At 46.0% G+C, this 23,335-nt stretch overlaps 1 protein-coding gene across 1 annotated transcript in view; it reads left to right on the top strand.

Annotated features, from left to right (window-relative positions):
- Nucleotides 1-1,124: 1,124 nt before the first annotated feature.
- Nucleotides 1,125-23,335, top strand: part of LOC124788635 — a 291,652-nt gene continuing 269,441 nt past the window's right edge. The window contains exons 1-2 of the mRNA XM_047255906.1: nucleotides 1,125-1,166; nucleotides 20,380-20,993. Of these exons, the coding sequence (XP_047111862.1) occupies nucleotides 1,125-1,166; nucleotides 20,380-20,993 (656 nt within the window). The remainder of the gene's footprint in view (nucleotides 1,167-20,379; nucleotides 20,994-23,335) is intronic.

A 23,335-nucleotide genomic window follows, 5' to 3' on the forward strand; every position in this document is an offset into this window, starting at 1 on the left:
TAAAAAATTGAATCCTTCTCTTCCGAATGATGGTCCAGCTTGATTGACGGGAAGTTGGCGATCTGTGAAAACTCTTTTTGTACCCTTTCACGGGAGCGTCAGTTCTTCGCATATAGTATGAGAAGCTCCTAAGTCCTTGGTACATTTGTTTGTTCCGTGACAATCCTCGTTGTCTCATTTAACTGGACGTCAATGAGTTTTATGTGATCCTTATTTAAACAAAGGGGAAAACACTATCCCACACAGGTGTAAACCACGGCGAGATAGCTGTTTCGTAGGGTGGACCCTCAGGCCGAGCTGTATAGTTTCTATATGGTGTTCTCTCTGGTTTTGAGTTCTCCAGTAATATTGATGCTCAGACAGTGGAGGCTAAGCTAATAATGGATGGAGCGCAACTGCACACAGATTGTTAACAACAAACATCGCGATAAAATTGTGTGCGCGCGCCAGACTAGGGAGAGGCTTTTCTGTTCATTGCTGTGCCCCTTGTCAGGAATGCTTCTGCTGAACTGTGTAAAGAGAAAAATGCTGCTTCGTGTGGAAAAGATGAGAGATGTAGTAACGCATTCAACGTTATAACTGAATGAAGTTGTAATATTTAGCTGTCTTTGTAATGGGAGATCGGCGCAGCGGATCGTTCGCGACGATTGTGCTTTGCTGCTTCTTGTAATGCAGTGGTAATATGTTACTCCTAAAGACTAGCGTTATCGACTCGATCTGGATCTGACATGCCAAGTGATAAAGAGCACCTACAACAAAAAGTCTCTCTGGCGTAACACAAAACTGAAGCACTAACGGACACACTCCACCCTGAAGCCTTGTGTGCTTCGGAATGTCTAGTACTCTACAGGAAGGGTCTCGCAGACAAACTTGAAAACCAGAATAGCGACACAATGAGGAAAGTACTGGGCGGAGCCAATAAGGTAACGGACATAAAAGACGATCGAACCAAAATTACTAAAAATACTGCGATAAAATCACGAACGTGGCTTGGCAGAGATGTCTCGCCTTGTATGGACCATGGCTACAGGATGCATACCAACATGTTGACAGTCAGCTTTTCGCGTACATAATAAAGGAGGAGGAGGAGGAGGAGGAGAAGAAGAAAACCTTCTTTGGTAGAAATGAGGAAAAATCAGCAGGACCTGGGGGTTAAAGAAAGAGTGGTAAAAACAACCGGACATATCTCACGAGCATGCTTAACCACGTGTGTTTCCAGGACAAACCACGAAGAAAGACGACAGCTGTCGTCTGCACTGGACAAAGGTCGTCTCCAAGCGTCTTGGCTGACCACCTCTCGCCGCGAGGAGACAATGCATATTGGGCACTGTCGTGTGGCCATCGCCATTTGTTAAGTGGTAGTTCCCCACCACATTGTCATCAGTCTTTGACAGTTCGCCATTTCCTGACCGTAAGCCTTTTTCTAAACCACTTACATTCTAGTGTATGTTTGCCGTCTGAGTTATCGGCCGTTTTAGCGAACGAAGCGGGCACTGTCGCTCGTGTTTTATTTTTTATCCGTCGTAGTAATATGGCGAAGAACATTTAATATTTACTCCGGAACCTCCGTTGTCTCTCTGGCGTATTTTGTGGACTTTTCTCCAAGAGGAAATACTTGTTCTTTGCTCTTTCCTCCTATCGGTCGGACTTAACGTGTAGTCGTTTTTAACTCGTTTTTCGTATTAGTATTCTGAGGTTCTGATACGCGCGCGTGTGACGTTAGTTGTTTTGCGGCCTAAAGCAAAACGGAAATTGGACAGTGGAGCGGAAGGAGCAACACAGCCAGGTGATCTGCAACTACTGGGCGAACACCAAATCCCACTCCAAAAACAGTAGTCGTGATCGTTAGTTGACCTGTATGAAACAAGAATAGAACTTAAAATGTTACACGTATACGGACATAACTTCAATGTGTTAGTCAGTAACCGACTGAGACAAAATTTCGCATAAATGTAGCTGACCTGATCTGTTGCCTCTTCAGAGTTTCTCAGCTCTTGAGTACCGCAACCATGTATATCGGCACTATGAACTTCCGATAAAAGTATGCAATCCGCAACGCACAGCCGTCACGCAGGAACTCGTATGAGATAGGCGCGCCCTGCCGAAGGTGTGAACTACAACGGTAGACGGCTGCAGGGCTGCGCTCGGTACTTCGATGATAGCCTACATTGAGACTGTTGCGGTATTTTCTCAGTGTCTCAAAAGATTGTAGTGTATTTCTATAGTAAACAGCTACAAGTAAAGGCGTTCAAATTTCCACCCACGCAAATTTAGGTTCTACGAGGTTTCTCAAAGGTGAATTCTTTTGGCACGAAATCTTCCTGTTCACGTTTACAGCCTTGTCGTATATGATCTTGAGCTCCGTGGGTAATGACCTCCTCCTCGTAGACGTTAAATGAGTTATCCCTGTCACGTCTTCTCGCAGCCGTGATTATGACCGGTTTTGCAGTAGAGGTCATCTTAGAATCTCGGTCGGTTGCTTGCAGTTTGACTTGTCCATTCGTCACCATGAATGGTTGAATCGACATTAAAATTACTGGGATGAACCGTCAAGCTCTAAACACCCTTTCTGGCAGATTAAAACTGTGTGCCGCACAGGGACTCGAACCTGGGACCTTTGCCTTTCCGGGCAATGCTCTTACGGGCTGAGCTATCCAGGCACGACCCACGACCCCCATCACAGCCTTATTTCAGTCAGTACCTCTCTCCTTCGCTACAAACTTCACAGAAGTTGTCCTGCAAATTTTGCGGGACTAGCTATCGTAGAAATATATTGCAAAGATGTAGCTATGTTCCGGATTCGAAGCCTGGTTCGGCACACAGTTTTTGTCCACGAGGAAATTTAATAACACCACACACGTCGCTGCCGATGCTGGTAGCAATCTCGTAGGCTGTGCTTTAACCATTTCTCCGCGTTAATCTTCTTATTGTTCGTCTGTTTTTTTACCAGTGTCATCACAAATGTTGGCGTTAAAGGCTTTTGCGGCTGGAGCTTGATAAAACTGAAACAAGTACCTGTTAACGGCTCCAGCCACGTCCCGATAACTTGGTGTCACTTTGTAGGGAAGAACTCTGCCGTAACTACGGAGATTTCAGGAGAGCTTTCTTCCTTGCTCGAAGTATTGATATTGAAAGGATCGTCTGTTATTTGGAGCAGCAAGATAGATTCGTATTTCTTTTGCAGACGCTGTAGAACTAGGTGAAAAGCTGCGAACTTTCTAAATGTTATCTTCCGGCGGACTTCCTTATTGGTTTCCGATAGTCGCCCGTTGCTGTCAGAGTGCTCGTGCCAAGTTGAGGGCGGCAGAGCGAAGGCGGCGTGGGCAGCAAGTTCGCCAGCCCGCGCCCGATACGCCTGTTCGTTTCTAATGGCGCTTCAGGTTAACAGACATTTTCTCAGGTTGTAATCCCTTTCTCGAAGGCCACTGTGAACGTTAGTTAATTGTCTATAAAATTTTTGATTCGCGCCTGCTGAAGCCACATCTACGACTGTTTTCAGAACTTCGAGAACTCGATGTAACAGCAGTGGGAATTTTGCCTTCGCCGGTACAGGCCAGATCAGAATATCCGACCAGTCCGTAACACCTGAAAGTTAGCAAGACCTTGAGCTTCAAACCAGAAACAAACTCGATTTCCGCACACAGACGACGGTAGTGTTTTTAGACAAATAGCTCAGTATTTAGCAGCGTTGCACCGGTTCTTCCGTCACAGAATATTCTATGTATGTACGTGAGGACTTCAAAAGTAAGTTACACACGTCGTCCACGCTAAGACCATGACGCAACAAGAATGGGGCATTGCCAGAAGAGAGCACATGTTCCTGGTATCCTGCGGACGTATGTTTGCTGCAGTAAGGGCAACATGTGCATCACACTGTGCGAGCGAAATCGCGCGGCTCCTGGAAACTCATACCAAACTACACGAGACAGTACGAGTCTTGTGGGGAAAATGTCTACATTGTACGGAGATTTACCGTGGATTTCTGGTGGAACATAGTCGAAATGCAGAGTCGCGTCCAGCCATAGTGAAATGGAGCCAATAATTTGACCAAGGCCGCACAAAAGTGGACACGCTGACCGTGACATAAAGCCATCGACGTCGACCACAGACGACGACATCCAGCCAGTCTTTTCGGCAACAGCAGGGGGAAAGAGATTCCCCAATGATGAGGACGTTCATACAACGGTTCTCTAATGGTTTCGTGACCAAAGAGCGGACTTGCGCTGTTGAGGAATTTAACGATTGGCAGAACGTCCCGACAGTCTATGTTGAAAAGTTGTGTTATGTATCTGTGTCATTTGGAAGTGTAGTGCAGCATTCAAGAAAAGGTACTGGGTCTGCTGCAGTAATATGTGCCTTACCTCCTGAATTCCTCTCGTATGATGAAGAGATACGTGCCCACCACACGTGTAGTAAATTCTAATGAAGGCTCGAGCGTGTAGGAAGAACATGACTAGAAACCCTCAGACACATTTTGTGGCAATATAGAGGGACACCGTCCAAGTTTAAGATATACTACTAAAATAATTTTTCAGTAAGGTTGACAAATAGCCTCTCAAACCAGTAACAAACGTCACTCTTTGACAATTAAATCACTGAATAGAAATGGGACCGAGCTCCTCGCCCATGAAAAGCCCTCCAAGAAACTCTATTCTGAATAAACGTGGTGGTCCGTCAGTGCAGGTAGCGTCTCGATGCTCCGAATATTACAAACTGGCACTGCATTCTAATAATGCATTTAAATATCTCAAAACGGAGCAGGAAAATAGCTTTTTTCAAGGACAACGCTACCGAGCTAACGGCTTTCATTTAGTAGTAGTAGTAGTAGTAGTTGTTGTTGTTGTTCGTTTCAAAAGCTTCTATTCTGTACTTGTATGGATTGTTCATTGTCCACATTTCACTTCCGCAAATGGCGAAACTCAAGACAAATTCTTCGCAGGAAACTTCCTAACACTCAAATTTACAAGCATTGTTGACAAGTTTCTCTTTTTCGGAAAATTTTTTCTTCTGTTACCAGTCAACATTTTATATCGTGTTTTCTTCTATCATCAGTCATTTTTTTACCCTACTACTATCAGTGTTAGTTTCATACTTTAAAGATGATTTGTGCGATTAATCGTAATGATGTGGAACGAGTAAGTCATTTTGTATACATATTACTCATTCATTTGTAAATATGGCTTCATTCTGACGATTTACAAGTGTCTTTCTTATCTAATTCCTCCAGAATTACCTAGCTTAATTAGATTAGACTCCTCTGGCATTGTTTTACTTTTGCTGAAGTTCATCTTAAAACTGTCTTTTCTGCAGACTACGTATTCCATTCGTGTAATCTTTCAAAACCTTTGCCATTTGTCAGCGGCAAAACTTGACTTTCATTAGTTCTCCTTTTTTTCCAAATTTCTTCTTGTTTTCCCTTACTGCTTGTTCCGTGTACAAATTGAATAACACTGAAGTTGGGCTGTAACCTCTCTCATCTCAGACGCTGCTTGCCTTTCATCTCCTTCGACTCTTACAACTCCAGTCTGTTTCCTGAATAAGTGGTAGGTAATCTTTCGCTCCCTGAGTGTTATCGAGCGAGGTGGCGCAGTGGTTAGCACACTGGACTCGGATTCGGGAGGATGACGGTCCAAACCCGCGTCCGGCCATCCTCATTTAGGTTTTCCTTGATTTCCATAAGTCGTTTCAGGCTAATGCTGGGATGGTTCCTTTGAAACGGCACGGCCGGTTGCCTTCCCCATCCTTCCCTAATCAGATGGGACCTCGCTGTTTGGTTCCCTCCCCCAAATAATTAACCAATCTGAATATTACCCTCGATAATTTCAGAGTTCCAAATATTGTATTTCAGTCAGCATTTTCAAACGCTTTGTTTGAAACCAACAAATGCTGAAACTGTAGATCTGCGTTTTTCAAAATCTGTCTTCCCATATATGTGGCAGTAGCGTCCATATTGGTTGGCGTGTTCCTGTGGGAGTATCAGTTTTGCCTGGCGTCTTCTTGCAGTTCTCTAGATTCCAAATGGAAGTACTCCCAATTCGGCAGCTCCCGATCGTTCTACTTTCCTGTAGATATTCGTGTTAGCATCTTACATCGTGGCTTATTATACTGATAGGTCGGCAAGACACCTGTCAGCAACTGCCTTTTTACATTCTGCTTGGAGTATGATGGTATTTCGTGTGTCTCATGTACCCTGCATCGTCCGTCTCCGTAGCGATGTGGTCATTGCGTCTTGTTACTATGCAGAGGTACTGTTACTGATCTTTTCTGTCACTCAGCCTCTTGATGCCAATTGAGGAGCTACGTGAGTCAGAAGTAGCTGTTCCATGGTCTGGGAAACTGACAACGGCCGGGATAACGACGTGTTGACTCTATGCATCTCTGTACCTCATCCGAACGACGCCATTAGCGGAGGATGACTCGGTGGTTGATCGGTAATGAATGGTCCGTGAGTGCTAGAACGCGGAGCTGGTAAATATGTCCTGCATGCCAAATGGCTCGTTTCTTAGCGTCCTTTATAATTGGGAGGTGTTTTCATCTACTTCAGGGACCTTGGTCCGAATTAGGCAGTTTCAGTGCTCTTTCAAAGTATTCTCGCCATTTAGTGAAACCTATCTCGTCCTTATTCATTTGATCTTCCATTTCTATAATGCTGTTTCAGTTTCTTTGCTCTGTACAGCGTTTTTATATTACTACCGCCTTCCAACATTCTCTTGAGTCTCGCCCTCATTCATTTGATCTTCCCTTTCTATAATACTGTTTTAGTTTCTTTGCTCTATACAGCGTTTTTATATTACTACCGCCTTCCAGCATTCTCTTCAATGCTTGGTACTGATGTGACATCAGAGTTCTTGAAGTTCATACACCTCCTCTTTTCTCTAAATACTATTTCGTCGCTGTTCCAGGCTGATCACCGAGTTAATTCCTCGCTACTTTGCACCTGTGTAACAAGAACTTATTACTTGTATATCGCCGTGAGCTCAAGCAGTCCCAATTTCCGTGTATATTCCGCCTTCAGAACCACTGGTATTTTGTTGTTTCTATATAATCGGGCTTTTCTCTTCCGGAGGTAAAGTATCAGAGAATTTACAGTCCACACAGTACACGTTTTGTTTGCCCTCTATGTAATACATATATTTAATGCTGACAACGCACTAAAGAAATCCTATAACCAGTAGTATCAACAGTGGTACAAAAGTTGAGACTGCGTCACGTATTCTAGCATTCTTTATCTTGTATGTTGACTGCCAGTTGTCTCTCAGAAAACCTGGAGGACTGTTACACGTAGCGTCGATTTTGGTTCGCACAGGCCACATGATTCGCGGCAGTGAGTTGCTTGATTTATGTCAGGCTACGGGAAGAAAACGCTGCTCTTTGACCAACTCAAATACAGTTAGTACGTGCCCTTTGCGCTTACGTGTTTACTGCCTCATATACGACACAGCGCTGACAGTCAATCCCTGATGCTCTCTGATAGAGCCTCGTGCAAATATGGTGTTTCTATTTCACCTATTTACTAGTACTAGTTCATGTTTCATTTGTGCCTGAGGCGACTGTAGACCAAAATTTGTCATGTGAACAGCTGGACTGTCTTTGAACCTTAATTTGACACATTGTGAACGGTGAGACATTGAGAAAGACAGTTGTTGTTGCTTGTGATGAGTGAGATTTTCGGTATCCAAATAACAGACGATAGCAGAAGCAAGCAGGATATGAAACGATGACTGACAGTGCCAAGAAAAGTGTTTCTGAAAAAGATAGGTATATGTTAACGTCTTCGTTTCTTCTTTCCTTTTTCCGTCTGAATCTGAAGGCTATTCCCAGGAACCACTGTAGGGATTTAGATACAGTTTTCAGCAATAGATAGACCGACTCTCATAAGGAAGGTTTGTGTGTACAATTTATTACCGCAATACCAGATAAATCGTCCAGCCGTGGACACTTACACACGAGAGAGGCGGCTTGGTTAGCTGTTACAATATAAATTCAAATGTCAGAAACGCTTTTCTGATGTACCAAATAAATAAGTGGAGCGTGGACTCGGTGTTAAAAAGGCAGACTGACACTTTCAAATATTTATTAAAACTAAACATTCACAAGGTAATCTATTTAATTGTTAACAGTCAATATTTTATGTCCCAGAGGATGAATTAAGGAAATATCAAATTAAAACAGTTGACAAAAGATTTTGAATTCAAAACTACAGCTGATTCCTTTGTTTCAAAGTTTCTTAAAATTATATGGTACGGAGAATTAAGAAACAACAATAATCATTTAAACAAACTCGGTCAGCGAAACTGACATTAAGTTACGTAACCAATGAGAGAGAAATTTAATAACACTAATTAAACAGCCTGCACACAAGGGAGGCAACTGTCCCACAGTCAAGTAACGTAGACAGTAATAAAAAGCTTTCGATAAAACTCGTAAGGCTTAATGATCAACCACGTAGTAAAACAATCGAGACACATCAGTCAGCTGCAGAGACGGCAACGCAAACGGCCGTCACTCACCATTCAGTGGAAAGTGGTGTCGGATTCATTCTATTGACATTTACTGGACATAAAACACCCATCCAAGAACATCTTATATCAGACACATTTATTGAGGCAGTAATTAGTGGGAGGAAACTAATACGGGAAATTACCAAAGTCACGAGACAGCTACGGTGACAGCGTTGGACGAAGATAACTTCTTTCTTAAGTTAGTCTCCTATATTAATAACACAGCTGTTTCACGTCATACGTTAAGCAGTGATACGAAATGAGGACTTTCAAATAAGGTCCCACAAGAATCAACTTTGAGAATTTAATCAAAAGAGATCGGTTGCTAACAGCAATCACTTCAGTAGATTTGCACTTAATTTAAGAGTGAAGGTACGCCTTTAGCATACTCAAAACAAGTTTCTATGCAGCTCTGCGTGGTATGCTTGTCACTGCAATCCAAAGTTTCAGGCTCAGAGTGCTTCTGCTACACTCAAATACTAACGCCGCGTCAACCCACCATGACATGGCCTGTGGCATTCATAAAACTCAGAAAGGCTATAGGGGAATGAGAAACGATCTGAGCTAGCTACGAACATCTGCTACTAATACAGCCAATTCAGCGGTACAATCACAACCATTCGAAGGCAAGAATCTTAAGAGGAATAATTTGTCCACTACTAGCATATATTGCGACTTGAGAACTGTAAATGCAGACCGCCATTGAATACAGCAGAAGCATGGGGGTAGGAACACACAAGATGACGTGTCGCTAACACACACTGAGGCACCAAGGTACCATCAGTTTGTAATGGAGGGAAGTGTGCGATGGGGGGAGGGTGGACGGACTTAAAACTGTAGATAGAGGCAAAGGAATGACAATAGTAAGCAGGTTTAAGTGGACAGATGTTGCAGTACTTATGCAGAGACGAAGCAGCTTGTGCGAAGTACACTGCTGTGACAAGCCGTGTGATACCTCCTAATATCGTGTCGGACCTCCTTTTTCCCGGCGCAGCGCAGCAACTCGACGTGGCAAGGACTCCCCAAGTCGTTGGAAGTTCTCTAGAGAAATATTCAGCCATAATGCCTCTATAGCCATCCATAATTGCGAAAGTGTTGCCCCCTGTGCTGGATGTTGTGCACGAACTGGCCTCTCGAATGTGTCCCGTAAATGTTCGTTGGGATTCATGTCGGACCGTCTAATTGGCCAAATCATTCACTCGGATTGTACAGAACGTTCTGCAAACCAGTCGCGAAAGGGGACATGGAGCACTGTCAATCCATAAAAATTCCGTCGCTCTTTGAAAACATAAAGTCCATGAATGGCTGCAAATAATCTCAAAGTAGGCGAAGATAAGCAGAACCTAGTCCATTCCATGTAAACACAGCCGACATCATCACGGAGCCACCACCAGTACCTTGTTGAGAACTTGGGTACATGGATTCGTGGGGTCTGCGCCACATTCAAACCCTACTATCATTTCTTACCAACTGAAATCGCGACTCATCATCCAGTCATCTAGGATCCAGCCGATATGGTCACGAGACCAGGAGATGCTCTACAGGCGGTGTCGTGCTGTTAGCAAAGGCACTCACATCGGTCGTCTGCAGCCATAGCCCATTAGCGCCAAATTTCGCCCCACCGTCCTAACGAATAGGTTCGTCGTACGTCCCACATTGATTTCTGGGGTTATTTACCGCAGTGTTGCGTGTCTGTTAGCACTGACAACTTTCCGCAAACACGGCTGCCTTCGGTCGTTAAGTGAAAACTGTCGGCCTCTGCATTGTCAATGGTGAGAGGTAATGCCTGAAATTTGGCATCCTCGGAACACTGTTGACACTGTGGCTTTGGGAATATTGAGTTCCCTGTTGATTTCCAAACTGGAATGTCCCGTGTGTCTAGCTCAAACAACCATTCCCAAGTTTGAAGTCTGTTTATTCCCGTCGTGCGACCGTAATCACGTCGGAAACCTTTTTTATTAGAGTACAAATGATAGCTGCGCCAATACACTGCCCTCTTACACCTTGTGTCCGCGATACTGCGATATGTACATGTGCATACCGCTATCCCATGACATTTGTCACCCCAGTGTGTATTACTGTGGCGATCTGCCTTAAAGTAAAGAACAAAACGGCGGAAGGAAAAAGATCTAGAGGAAACTATACTAAAATCCTCTTATTAACATACACTGAAGCAGAAACGGAATATGACTAGCCACATCCGTATTTGACCCAAGTTGTTCCCGAACGAGAGCCAGAGCCACTGGTTTCTTTGACTCATTCCTTCGCTTCATGTGCGTTTCTTATTTATGTTCTTTTTTATGAATGCCTATTCTGATACAAACATAGATGTTGAAGGTAGTTTGCGTATTATTGTACGTCAGTGCGCTGTACAGCTGTTTCGACTGGCAGAAGTATCTCACTTTTCAGCGGGCAGCCCCACGCCCAGTGCCGGTGTAGCGTCCCGCCGCGCTGGCAGGAGACGCTTACGCAGCGCCACCTGTTGCTCCGCACTTAACACACAGGGCACCTGCCGCCTCCGCGTCTGCTGTTGTTTAAACAGTTTACGCGCCTCTATTGATCGTCTCGCCGGTCCAGCCAGCGGCGCTGGTGCGCTGTGGCCGGCTGCGTGACTTAGGTGTAACTAACGTGCTGTTCTGTATCTACAGCTATTCTCCGCAGGCTATTTCAGTGGGTGATGGACTTTACTTGTGGTACCTCTGTCTCGCTCTCACTCCCTCCCTCCCTCCCTCCCTCCCTCCCTCCCTCCTCCCCTCCCCTCCCCTCCCCTCCCCTCCCTCCCTCCCTCCCTCCTCCCCTCCCTCCTCCTCCTCCTCCCCCCTCCTCCTCCTCCCCCCTCCCCCTCCCTCCTCCCCCTCCTCCCCCTCCCGTCCCCCTCCCCCTCCCCCCTCCCTCCTCCCGTCCACACCCATCTCATTGGCATCCGCGAATAGTGCGGAGAAAGAACTTATTATTTATTTTCTCCTCGCAGTCATTTCCTGCTGTGTATGTGAAATGTTACCCTGCTCATCTTTTATGTACACTTCCAAAACCTCAACAGGAAACCAAACAGTGTAGCATTACACATTTCTCGTAGCGTTCCATTGCCTCTTCCGACCATAAAATGACATGAAATACGGTTGTTACAAATGTAAATAAGAAATTTGTACAGTAATGTTTTATCTTAATATGAGGCGTGTAAAATGTTATTTATACGTGGCGATGTATACAGACAGTGTACTGCTTTTCCAAGTCGGTTTTGCAGTTGCTTGACAGTGACGCTTAGTCGAAATTAGCCAATCGCTCGCTTACATAAACTTCGCATTACAACCTGCTACGGACCATGTTTACGTTTATTAAGCATCTTGAGGCTGTGAATCCCCACAGAAACAAAATTTGTTGCCAAACAGGTGTAGTCATTCATCGCACTATTCCAAAAACACTTCAGCTAACTCCATCCTGCGATTACACTTGTATCTCCTTTGGGTTTCATCAGAGTATGTCAAGACTTCACTGTCTTCGATGCTGAATTATCTGCGATCTTCAGGGCGCTGGAGCAGATGTGACGTGCCGTGCCTGCTGAATCCCTCGTCTGTTCCAACTGTCTGGGTGCTCTCTTCAGTCTTTGCAACGCTTGTATCCAGCCCATAAAGTAGTTCAGAATATCCAGGGCTGGGGAAGGAGGTGCCTTTCAGCTGGATGGCAGAAGCTGCAAGCAATTACCTCGCTGTTGAGGTGCAGAGTCATTCGTCGAAAGGAAGAAGAGCGCCTCGACTGACAGCTGCGTCTAGTAAAGTCTGCAACACGACAGAGGCATAGTTCCTTCCAGCCACGCAGACAGGATGAGATCCTCCTCACTTGTCGTTACATAGGCTACAACTCTGTGATGCATGGCTTCTTGCTCCGGCGAGAGGAACCTCCGATATGTGGTGCTTGTGGCGTATACATCGTTGTATGCCAAATTTTACTGCTGTGTTTTATTTTCAGACCAGAGGTCAAGGCAGATTTGCCGCCGGATCTGCCCTCTATTTTACGTGACATTCAAACGAATGTGGTTAGAATTTTAAGGTTTTGTGATATGTCCAACATCTTTCGTAGGATTTTAGGGACAAGTTCTTATTGTGTTAACTGGGTGACTGCCTCACCTTTGTTTTTTATAAGTGGTCAGCAAGTCACATTTCCCTATGTTGTTCTTTTAGCTTTTATCTCGTATGCCTTGTTTTACATTCAATTTTAGTACCGTTGAGGCTATCTACAGACTGGTTCATCCCTATTTTTTGTCAATGGTAAGCCAGTCGCATTTCCCTGTTCTGATGTATTAGCTACTGTGTCGTTTTAGTAATGTTTTAATCGTAGGTGGAGCACCTTTCACGCTTTCACCGTTGTCTTACGGCTTGTAAGATAAAGTGATCGTGTGGGTCAACGCTTGTGAGGTGGGAGTGTGCTAGCGTGTGTGTGTGTCTTTTGTTGGTTTACTCCTCAATGTGTGACAACATTTTTAGCCATTTTTTGCACATTTGTATTTTATGATATTTCTAAGGGCCCTGATGACATCGCCACTGAGCGCCCGTAAATTGCAAAAACACACACAAACGCACACACACACACACACACACACACACACACAGTGTCCAAACGTAAATTTTATCCATCCAGATACGCGAGTGACTTGTCACACGCCGGCCGGAGTGGCCGTGCGGTTCTAGGCTCTACAGTCTGGAACCGTGCGGCCGGTACGGTCGCAGGTTCGAATCCTGCCTCGGGCATGGATGTGTGTGATGTCCTTAGGTTAGTTAGGTTTAATTATTTCTAAGTTCTAGGCGACTGATGACCTCAGAAGTTAAGTCGCATAGTGCTCAGAGCCATTTTTGAACTTGTCACACGTCCTTAGTAATTTTTATAGCTTCAGCAACCGGAAATGTAAAGTTACTGACTTTCATAAATTTTTGAGCACTACAGTTTTTGTACTATAGACGGTGTTGGGATTCCAGTTATGGAGCCAGGTTGCTGACTGTAGGACGCAGTAAGATGATGGCTAACAATTGAGATTCAGCATCGTATGGAGACAGGCGCTACTCACAGTCGCAATAGTTTCTCTTGAGACTGTTCAAATGGCGTGAAATCTTATGGGACTTAACTGCTAAGGTCATCAGTCCGTAAGCTTACACACTGCTTAACCTAAATTATCTTAAGGACAAACACACACGCACCCATGCCCGAGGGAGAACTCGAGCCTCCGCCGGGACCAGACGCACAGTCCATGACGGCAGCGCCCTAGACCGTTCGGCTAATCCCGCGCAGCTCTCTTGAGACTACTGATTATATAGGCTCTAGACCACGAGACAACGTAAATTACAGAGCGAGGTGGCGCAGTGTCTAGCACACTGGACTCGCATTCGGGAGGACGACGGTTCAATTCCGCGTCCGGCCATTCTGATTTAGGTTTTCCGTGATTTCCCTAAATCTCTCCAGGCAAATGCCGGGATGGTTCCTTTGAAAGGGCACGACCGACTTCCTTCCCCGTCCTTCTCTAATCTGATGAGACCGATGATCTCGCTGTTTGGTCTCCTTCCCCAAAACAACCCCAACCCAACAACGTAAATTGTAGTTGTTATTTGGTAGTTGCTATGTTGATGCGGCTCCACCCATCCGAGACATAAACTCAAAATCATATTTTTGCCCGCGCACTTTATTCCGCTGCTCTACCTTCACTTGTGGATGTTCTGCATCTTCTTTTATCGATAGTCCCAATTTACTCCTCTCACTAAGTCATTTCTTATCAGAGAGCCATACTTCTAGATCCTACTCTGTGTTACTGACTTACTGATACATAACCAACACGGATTCAGAAAATATCGTTCTTGTGCGACACAGCTAGCTCTTTATTCCCATGAAGTAACGAGTGCTGTCGACAAGGGATCTCAGATCGATTCCATATTCCTAGATTTCCAGAAGACTTTCGATACCGTTCCTCACAAGCAACTATTAATCAAATTGCGTGCATATGGACTATCGTCTCAGTTCTGTGACTGGATTCGTGATTTCCTCTCAGAGGTCACAGTTCGTAGTAATAGACGGTAAATCATCGAGTAGAACAGAAGTGATACTGGCGTTCCGCAAGATAGTGTCATAGGCTCTCTGCTGTTCCTGATTCACATAAACGATCTCGGTGATAATCTGAGCAGCTCCCTTAGATTGTTTGCAGATGACGCTTTAATTTACCGTCTAGTAAAATCATCGAACGGTCAACTGCAGTTACAAAATGATCTAGAGAGAATTTCTGTATGGTGCGAAAAGTGGCAATTGTCTCTAAACAAAAGTGCGAGGTCATCGGCAAGGGTGTTAAAAGAAATCCGATAAATTTTGGGTGTGCGATAAATCGCACAAATCCAAGGGCTGTCAATTCGACTAAATACTTAGGAATTACAATTACGAGCAACTTAAATTGGGAAGACCACATAGATAATATTGTGGAGAAAGCGAAACAGAGACTGCGCTTTGTTGGCAGAACACCTAGAAGATGCGACAAACCCATTAAAGAGACAGCCTACATTACACTTGTCCGTCCTCTGCTGGAATATTGCTGCGCGGTATGGATTCCTTACCAGGTAGGATTGACGGAGGACATCGAAAAATGAGATTTTCACTCTGCAGCGGAGTGTGCGCTGATATGAAACTTCCTGGCAGATTAAAACTGTGTGCCCGACCGAGACTCGAACTCGAGACCTTTGCCTTTCACGGGCAAGTGCTCTACCAGGTTCGCAGGAGAGCTTCTGTAAAGTTTGGAAGGTAGGAGACGAGATACTGGCAGAAGTAAAGCTGTGAGGGCCGAGCGTGAGTCGTGCTTCGGTAGCTCAGATGGTAGAGCACTTGCCCGCGAAAGGCAAAGGTCCCGAGTTCGAGTCTCGGTCGGGCACACAGTTTTAATCTGCCAGGAAGTTTGACATCGAAAAAGTGCAAAGAAGGGCAGCTCGTTTCGTGTTATCCGGCAACGGAAGTGAGTGTATCGCTGATACGGTACACGTGTTGGGGTGGAATTCACTGAAACGAAGGCGGTTTTCTTTGCGGCTAGATCTGTTTACGAAATTTCAATCACCAACTTTTTCTTCCGAATATGAAAATATTTTGTTGACACCCATCTACGTAGGGAGAAATGATCATAAAATAAATAAGAGCTCAAACGGAAAGATTTAGGTATTACTTTTTCCCACGCGCCATTCGAGAGTGGAATGGTTGAGAAGTAGTATAAAAATGGTTCGATGAACCCTCTGCCAGGCACTTAAGTGTGAATTGCAGAGTAACCATGTAGATGTAGACTCGCAAAAATTTTCTATTGACCGATGTATGACTGGAAATGAATGTTTTGGAAGAGTGAATCACACTATACGGTGTGGCAATCCGATGAAACAGTTTGGGTTTGTTGAGTGCTAGGAGAACGTTACATTCCATCATGTATAACGCCAACAGTGGGTTGTGAAGGGGATGGTATTACGGTATGGGGGTGTTTTTCGTGGTAAGGGCGTGCTCCCCTCATTGTGCCTCGGAAAACAGATAACGCAGTGATACGAACACAGTTTACAGCATTGTGCACCTGGTACAGTATAGGAACAGTTGGGAGGCGATGATTCTCTGCATCGGCATGACAATACACCCCGTTATGCACTGAGGTGACAGAAGTCGTGGGATAGCGATGTGCACATACACAGATTGCGGTAATATCGCGTACACAAGGTGTAAAAGGGCAGTGCTTTGGTGGAGCTGTCGTTTGTATTCAGATGATTCATGTGAAAATATTTCCGACGTAATTACGGCAGCACTGCGGGAATTAAGACTTCGAGCGCGGAATGGTAGTTGGAACTAGACGCAAGGGACATTCCATTTCGGAAATCGTTAGCGCATTCAATATTCCGAGATCTTCAGTGTCGAGAGTGGGTCGAGAATACTAAATATCACGCATTACCTCTCACCACGGACAACGCTGTGGCCGACGTCTGTCACTTGACGACAGAGAGCATCGGCGTTCGCGTAAAGTTATCAGTGCCAACAGACAAGCAACACTGCGCGAAATAACCGCAGAAATCAATGTGAGACGTACGACGAACATGTCCGATGGAGCATTGCGGTGAAATTTGGCGTTAATGAACTGTGATAGCAGACGGCCGACGCGAATGCATTTGCTAATAGCACGACATCGCCTGCAGCGCCTTTCGTGGGCTGCTGGTCATATCAGTTGGACTCTAGACGACTGTAAAATTGTGGCCTGGTCAGATGAGTCCCGATGTCAGTTGGTAAGAGCTGGTTGTAGGGTTCGGTAGTGGCCCAGACCCTACGTAGCCATGGACACAGGTTTACAACAATGCAATGTGCGAACTGGTGGTGGCTCCATAGTCGTGTGGATTGAGTTCACATGGAGTGGACTGGGTCCTGTCGTCCAATTGAACCGATCATTGACTGGAGATGGTTAAATGGTTGAAATGGCTCTAAGCACTACAGGACTTAACATCGGAGGTCATCAGTCCCCTAGACTTAGAACTACTTAAACCTAACTAACCTAAGGACATGACACATCTATGCCCGAGGCAGGATTCGAACCTGCGACCGTAGCGGTCTCGCGCTTCCAGACTGAAGCGCCTAGAACCGCTCGGCCACAGAGGCCGGCCTGGAGATGATTATCTTCGGCTACGTGGAGACAATTTGCAGCCATTTACGGACTTCATGTTCCCATGACAACGCGCCATGTCGCTGGTCCACAGTTGTTTGGGACTGGTTTGAAAAACATCGTGGACAATTCGAACGAATGATTTGGCCTCCCAGGTAGCCCAGTATAATCCCATCGGACATTAATGGGACATAGTCGAGAGGTCAGTTCGTGTGCAAAATTCTGCGCTGGCCACAGTTCCACAATTATGTACGGCTATAGAGGCAGCATGGCTCAATATTTCGACAGCGGGCTTCCAACGACTTGTCGAGTCCATGCCACGTAAAGTTGCTGTTTCACACCGGACAGGAGGTGGTCCGACACAATATTATAGTCTGATTTAAAGTAGTTGTCACTTGACAGGCAACGGGCTCCCGCCACCAATAAACCAATGGCAGCCGGCGTTGTTGGCTGCCACTGCGTTGCCACTTCGCTCTGCTGAGCTGACTAAGGCATTGTGCCAGCCAGTCCTCAGCGAGCCGTTGTAGACGTGCGGGTGAGAGATTTGAGTGACTTGTAGCTTCGCGTGTTTACGATGTCTGGCGAAAGCAGTCGCAAGAGAGGGAGGCCGAGGCTGCACACTCCTCGGAAACCTCCAAAAAGTGGCGAACATGGCGTCGTTATACGCAGTCAGGCGCGTGAATACGTGTGTTCCTTAAGGGAGTATTTTGAGAGAGAGAGGGATGCAGGAGGGCCTCTCGTTCCTTTGGATAAGGTGGTGGAGCGAACTGCAGCTGCTCTGCAAGTTAGCGAACGATCAGTAATAAGAATCTGCAAGGAGAAATTCACGAAAGAAGGCTCAAGTGAATCATCTAAATTGGATACACCTGGGAAAAAGAGGCGACTGGAGAAGAGGGTCACGAAACTTGACTCTTTTCAGGAAGATGGCATTCGTCGTCAAATATACGCATTTTATTCGAGGAAGGAGTATCCAACACTCAAAAAACTACATGCTACCCTCACAGCGGCTGAACTGTTTCAGGGTAGTAAATCGTCTTTGTTACGAATCGTGAAAATGTTAGGATTCCACTATAAATCCATCTCTGGCACAAAGTTACCAATGGAACGCCAAGATATTGCAGCCTGGCGATGCCGCTTTCTTAGAGAATTAGTGGGGACAAATTTTGATGATATCATTTGGTTTGATGAAACGTGGGTGAATGCAGGACACAGTTTAAAAAAAGGCTGGACAGACGGTACCATCAGCGGAAGTATGCCAGCTCCGATCGGCAGAGGAAAAAGGATAATTGTAGCACATGCCGGAAATTCAAAAGGTTTCATTCCAAATTGTCTGCTGCTATTCAGTTCAAATAAGACCTCCGACTACCACGAAGAGATGAACCACAATACTTTTGTGAAATGGTTTGAAGACTGTGTGCTCCAGAACTTAACAAAAAACTCTATCATTGTTATGGATAACGCTCCTTATCATTCAGTAATACAAGACAAAGCACCCACAAAGGCAACGAGGAAAAACGACATTGTTAGCTGGTTACAGAAACATAAGGTGCAGTTCGACAGTAATTTTACAAGGGCAGAATTATTAGAACTTGTATCGCAACACAAGCCACAGAACCCGATTTACATTGTGGATGAAGTAGCAAAAAAATACGGGCATAAAGTGCTCAGATTGCCTCCTTACCATTGCCATTTCAACGCAATAGAGCTGATTTGGGCTCAGGTTAAACGGCATATTGCTGCAGAACATAAGAAATTCACATTAACCGAAGTGGAACGCCTTTTGAAAGAGGCAGTTGAAATTGTGACATCGGAAGACTGGCAGAAGGTAGTACATCACGTAAAAGGAGTGATACAGGACGCATGGAACAATGAAGGTATCTTACAACAAAGTGTCGAGGACTTGATTATATCCGTCAATACGAGCAGCGACACGGATAGTTCCGCTGACTCTGACTCTGAATTAAGCGGTATTTTCGCATTGTCTGATTAGTGTGTAGTGTACCTACTGCCATTAAATATTGTGTTTGTGAATTTATTTCAATTAATTATTATTTTTGTTGTTAGACTAAGAAATACTGTTTGGTCAGCTCTCGTGAACTCGTTACGGTAAGTTAGACTGAATTTTAATTCTATTTCATTTTGTATATACACCAAGATGTTATTCAATGTGTGTAATAGTTTTCGAGATTTGCAATCTAAAGAAGAAAACTTTTCCGGACGCGAAAATTTCTCACACTTCAATAGTTAGTGTAACAACGGCCCTAATTAAAATTAAGAAAAGATATTTGATTTGCTTATAGATACCACTGAGACCGAGACTGTACGTCAATTTCAAAATATTTACACAATATTTATAGGAGATAGAGATTTTAAACGTCATACTCGTTTCGAGTTCAGTACTGATAGGGTTGCTTAAAAATGCTGTTTTCAGAAATTTATAGACAGGAAACTTGATGCACTACGAAAACTTTTAAGGATTCTTTGCCGAGTGCATTACTTTGGTAATGAATGGAAAAAAATATTTTGCTGTGACACCAATAGTTTTTCGGTAATGACGTGATAAGTTAAAAGCTGTTTGCGAAATCGAGAATTTAAATGGTTTCAAACAAATTAACATAACTCTTGTCCTAATTAAAATTAAGAGACATTGTAGAGATATACATCATATGTGGGTTTGAAATTTTTTACTTACTTTTTGTAGAAGATACAGGCTTTAAAACGTTTTTCTATCGCCGGGGGTAGCGAGGCGCTGAGGCGGCTGCCTCCAGCCAGTGCTTGGCGTGACAACGCCGCAACTTCGCAGCGCAAACGTCAAGTGACAACTACTTTAAATCAGACTATAGGATCTCATGACTTTCGTCACCTCAGTGTGAAGCAAAAATCTGTGAGGCAGTGGTTTGTGGATAACATTTCTGAAACGGACTGGCCTGCGGAGAATCCCGACTTGAAACCAGTGAAATACATTTGGAACTAATTAGAACGCCTACCTCGCTCGAGACCCGGTAGCGTCCAACATCGGTACCGTGTCTGGTTTCGGCTCTTGAGGAAGGATGAAGTATCATCCTCCTCAGACTCTCAGACACCTCATTGGAAGTTTCCTCAGGAGATCGGAAGCCATTACAAAGGTGAAGAATGGACCTATCCCATATTTATATAGACTGATATGTTCCCGATGGTTTTGATCTTGTAGTGTATAAAAGTAATGAGGCAGTACGTAACACAGGCGTTGTGTGTTTGCAGCGGCCAGCCACGGCAGCGTCGGTGGTCGGCGGAGAGCCGGCAGCGGACTGCGCCGGCCCGGAGGCCAGCCTGCCGGGAGCAGACCCTGCCGAGGCGCGACACGCCCCGACACTGACGCCCGCGTCGGCGCCGTGCCGCGATGAGCGTACGGGACCGCAGGAGCCGGCGGAGGCTGCGACTGCGTCCGCGGCCGCGGCTGCTCAGCCCCCGGTGCCGCAGATCCAGGCCGAGGTATACGACGACGGCGGCGAGCCCGCGCTCGCCATGGACGTGACAGAGCTGGAGCTGGAGGCGGAGGCGCTGGCCGCCGGCGAGTCGGCGTCGGCCTCCATCGACGGCGAGGTGCCCAGCATCGTGCTGGAGCCGGCCAGCGCGCCCACCGCCAGCCAGGAGGACGGCACCGACTCGCCTTCCCGCGCTCCCGCCAAGGGCCCGTCCGACGAGGAGGCAGAGGCGGAGGACGGTGCCGAGCTGGAGCGTCGGCGGGCGCAGGCGGCGCCCCGACTCAGCCTCTCGCTGCAGCCCGAGGCGGAGGCGGCCGCGGCGCACCGCAAGTCGCCCGTCACCGTCCAGGAGTGGGTCGACTCGCTGCCTGGGCCCGTGCCCGCCACGAGGTCGGTGCTCGTCAGTCCTAATTAATATTCTGTAATACTTAACCTTAAACATAAGACACCGTTCAAAAGAATTAGGGGAACGTGTTCATCAACATCTGGTATGTTACAATTATTTCGATGCAGGTGGTATAGCTCGCACAGGATACGGGGGCCGATCCGAAGTGACCAGTTTTCGTCCAATGCGCTGGGCGAGTTCATTCGTTTGTTCGGAAGGGGAGGCTGACGAGAGTTTTCCACCTTTCGGCCGGTCAGCGATGACTGAGTCGAGACACGTACCCCGCAGTATTTCACAAAATTCCATTTTTGCTTTACTTATGGCTATATGTTAGTTTCATCATCTCGTTAATGGTCGTAGTTATTGTGATACACATATCGAAAAAAGTTTTGCATCACCCCTGTTCCCAGAACTCCTGAAGACGGACGTTGACTGTGGATGTTGTATTACAGACAAAAAATGGAAATGAGCGTTTGGCGTCGTTGACCGTAAGACCCCTTACGGGGCAGGTCCGGCCGCCGTGGTGCAGGTCTTATTACATTCGACGCCACATTGGGCGACCTGCGCGCCGGGTGGGGATGAAATGATGATGAAGACAGCACAACATCCAGTCCCTGAGCGGGAAAAATCCCCGACCCAGCCGGGAATCCAACCCGGGCCCCGTAGGACGGCAGTTCATCTCGCTGACCATTCAGCTATCGGGGCGGATGTATGACAGACACAGTCCCTTTGACTGTTAAGACATGTCACTAAACCCGCCCAAAGATGTAAACAACCATGCATGAGCATCGCCTGTGCTCGTGTTGTCTATAGTTCAGCCACGCCTAGACCGTCAATGCCGCAGTTCGATCGTGTCCGCATTGTTACTTTGTGCCAGGAAGGGCTCTCAACAAGGGAAGTGTCCAGGTGTTTCGGAGTGAACCAAAGCGATGTTGTTCGGACATGGATACAGAGAGACAGGAACTTTCGATGACATGCGTCGCTCAGGCCGCCCAACGGCTACTACTGCAGTGGATGACCGCTACCTACGGATTATGGCTCGGAGGAACCCAGACAGCAACGCCGCCATGTTGAATAATGCTTTTCGTGTAGCCACAGGGCGTCTTGTTAAGACTCAAACTGTACGCAATAGGCTGCATGATGCGGAACTTTATTCCCGACGTCCATGGCGGAGTCCATCTTTGCAACCACGACACCATGCAGTGCAGTACAGGTGGGCCCTACAACACGCCGAAAGGACCGTTCAGGATTGGCATCACGTTCTCTTCACCGATGAGTGTCGCATATGCCTTCAACCAGACAATCGTCGGAGACGTGTTTGGAGGCAACCCGATCAGGCTGGACGCCTTAGACACACTGTCCAGCGAGTGCTGCAAGTTGGAGGTTCCCTGCTGTTTTGGGGTGGCATTATGTGGGGTCGACGTACGCCGCTCGTGATCATGGAAGGCCGTAACGTCTGTACGATACGTGAATGCCATCCTCTGACCGATAGTGCAACCATATCGGCAGCATATTGGCGAGGCATTCGTCTTCATGGACGACAATTTGCGCCCCCATCGCACACATCGAGTAAAGAACTTCCTTCAGGATAACGACATCGCTCGACTCGAGTGGCCAGCATGTTCTCCAGACTGAACCCTATCGAACATGCCTGGGATAGATTGAGGAGGACTGTTTATGGACGACGTGACCTACCAGCCACTCTGAGTGATCTACGCCGAATCGCCGTTGAGGAGTGGGACAATGTGGACCAACAGTGCCTTGGTGAACTTGGGGGTAATATGCCACTACGAATACAGACATGCATCAATGCAAGAGGACGTGCTACTGGGTATTAAGAGGTGCCGGTGTGTACAGTAATCTGGACTACCACCTCTGAAGGTCTCGCCGTCTGGTGGTACAACATAAAATGCGTGGTTTTCATGAGCAATAAAAAGGACGAAAATGAGGTTTATGTTGATCTCTATTCCAATTTTCTGTACAGGTACCGGATCTCTCGGAATCGAGGTGGTGCAAAACTTTTTTTGGTGTGTGTATTTACGCGAAAGTAAGACACTGCGAGAAGTTCGGAAAACTGTACAATGAAAAATATAGGTCGGTGTGATTTTGCATTTGGCGAGTATTACATAAATGTTGTTGCGTATGGAATTTAGTTTACATATTGAATTTTTCTTTAGACTTTCTGTCTGTTACCAATCTTGAGAAAATAGATCAGGTGTAGCACACTCATTTGCGATCGCGCCGCGCCAGCGATAAAGCCAGGGTGAAATATCCACAACGTTCCTCATATTTCATAAACGGTTTCAGATATCGAAATGAGATTTTGGGCAACAATAGCACGCAAATA

This window comes from Schistocerca piceifrons, chromosome 3 (genome assembly GCF_021461385.2).
Source record: "Schistocerca piceifrons isolate TAMUIC-IGC-003096 chromosome 3, iqSchPice1.1, whole genome shotgun sequence".
Taxonomy (NCBI): Eukaryota; Metazoa; Arthropoda; class Insecta; order Orthoptera; family Acrididae; genus Schistocerca; species Schistocerca piceifrons.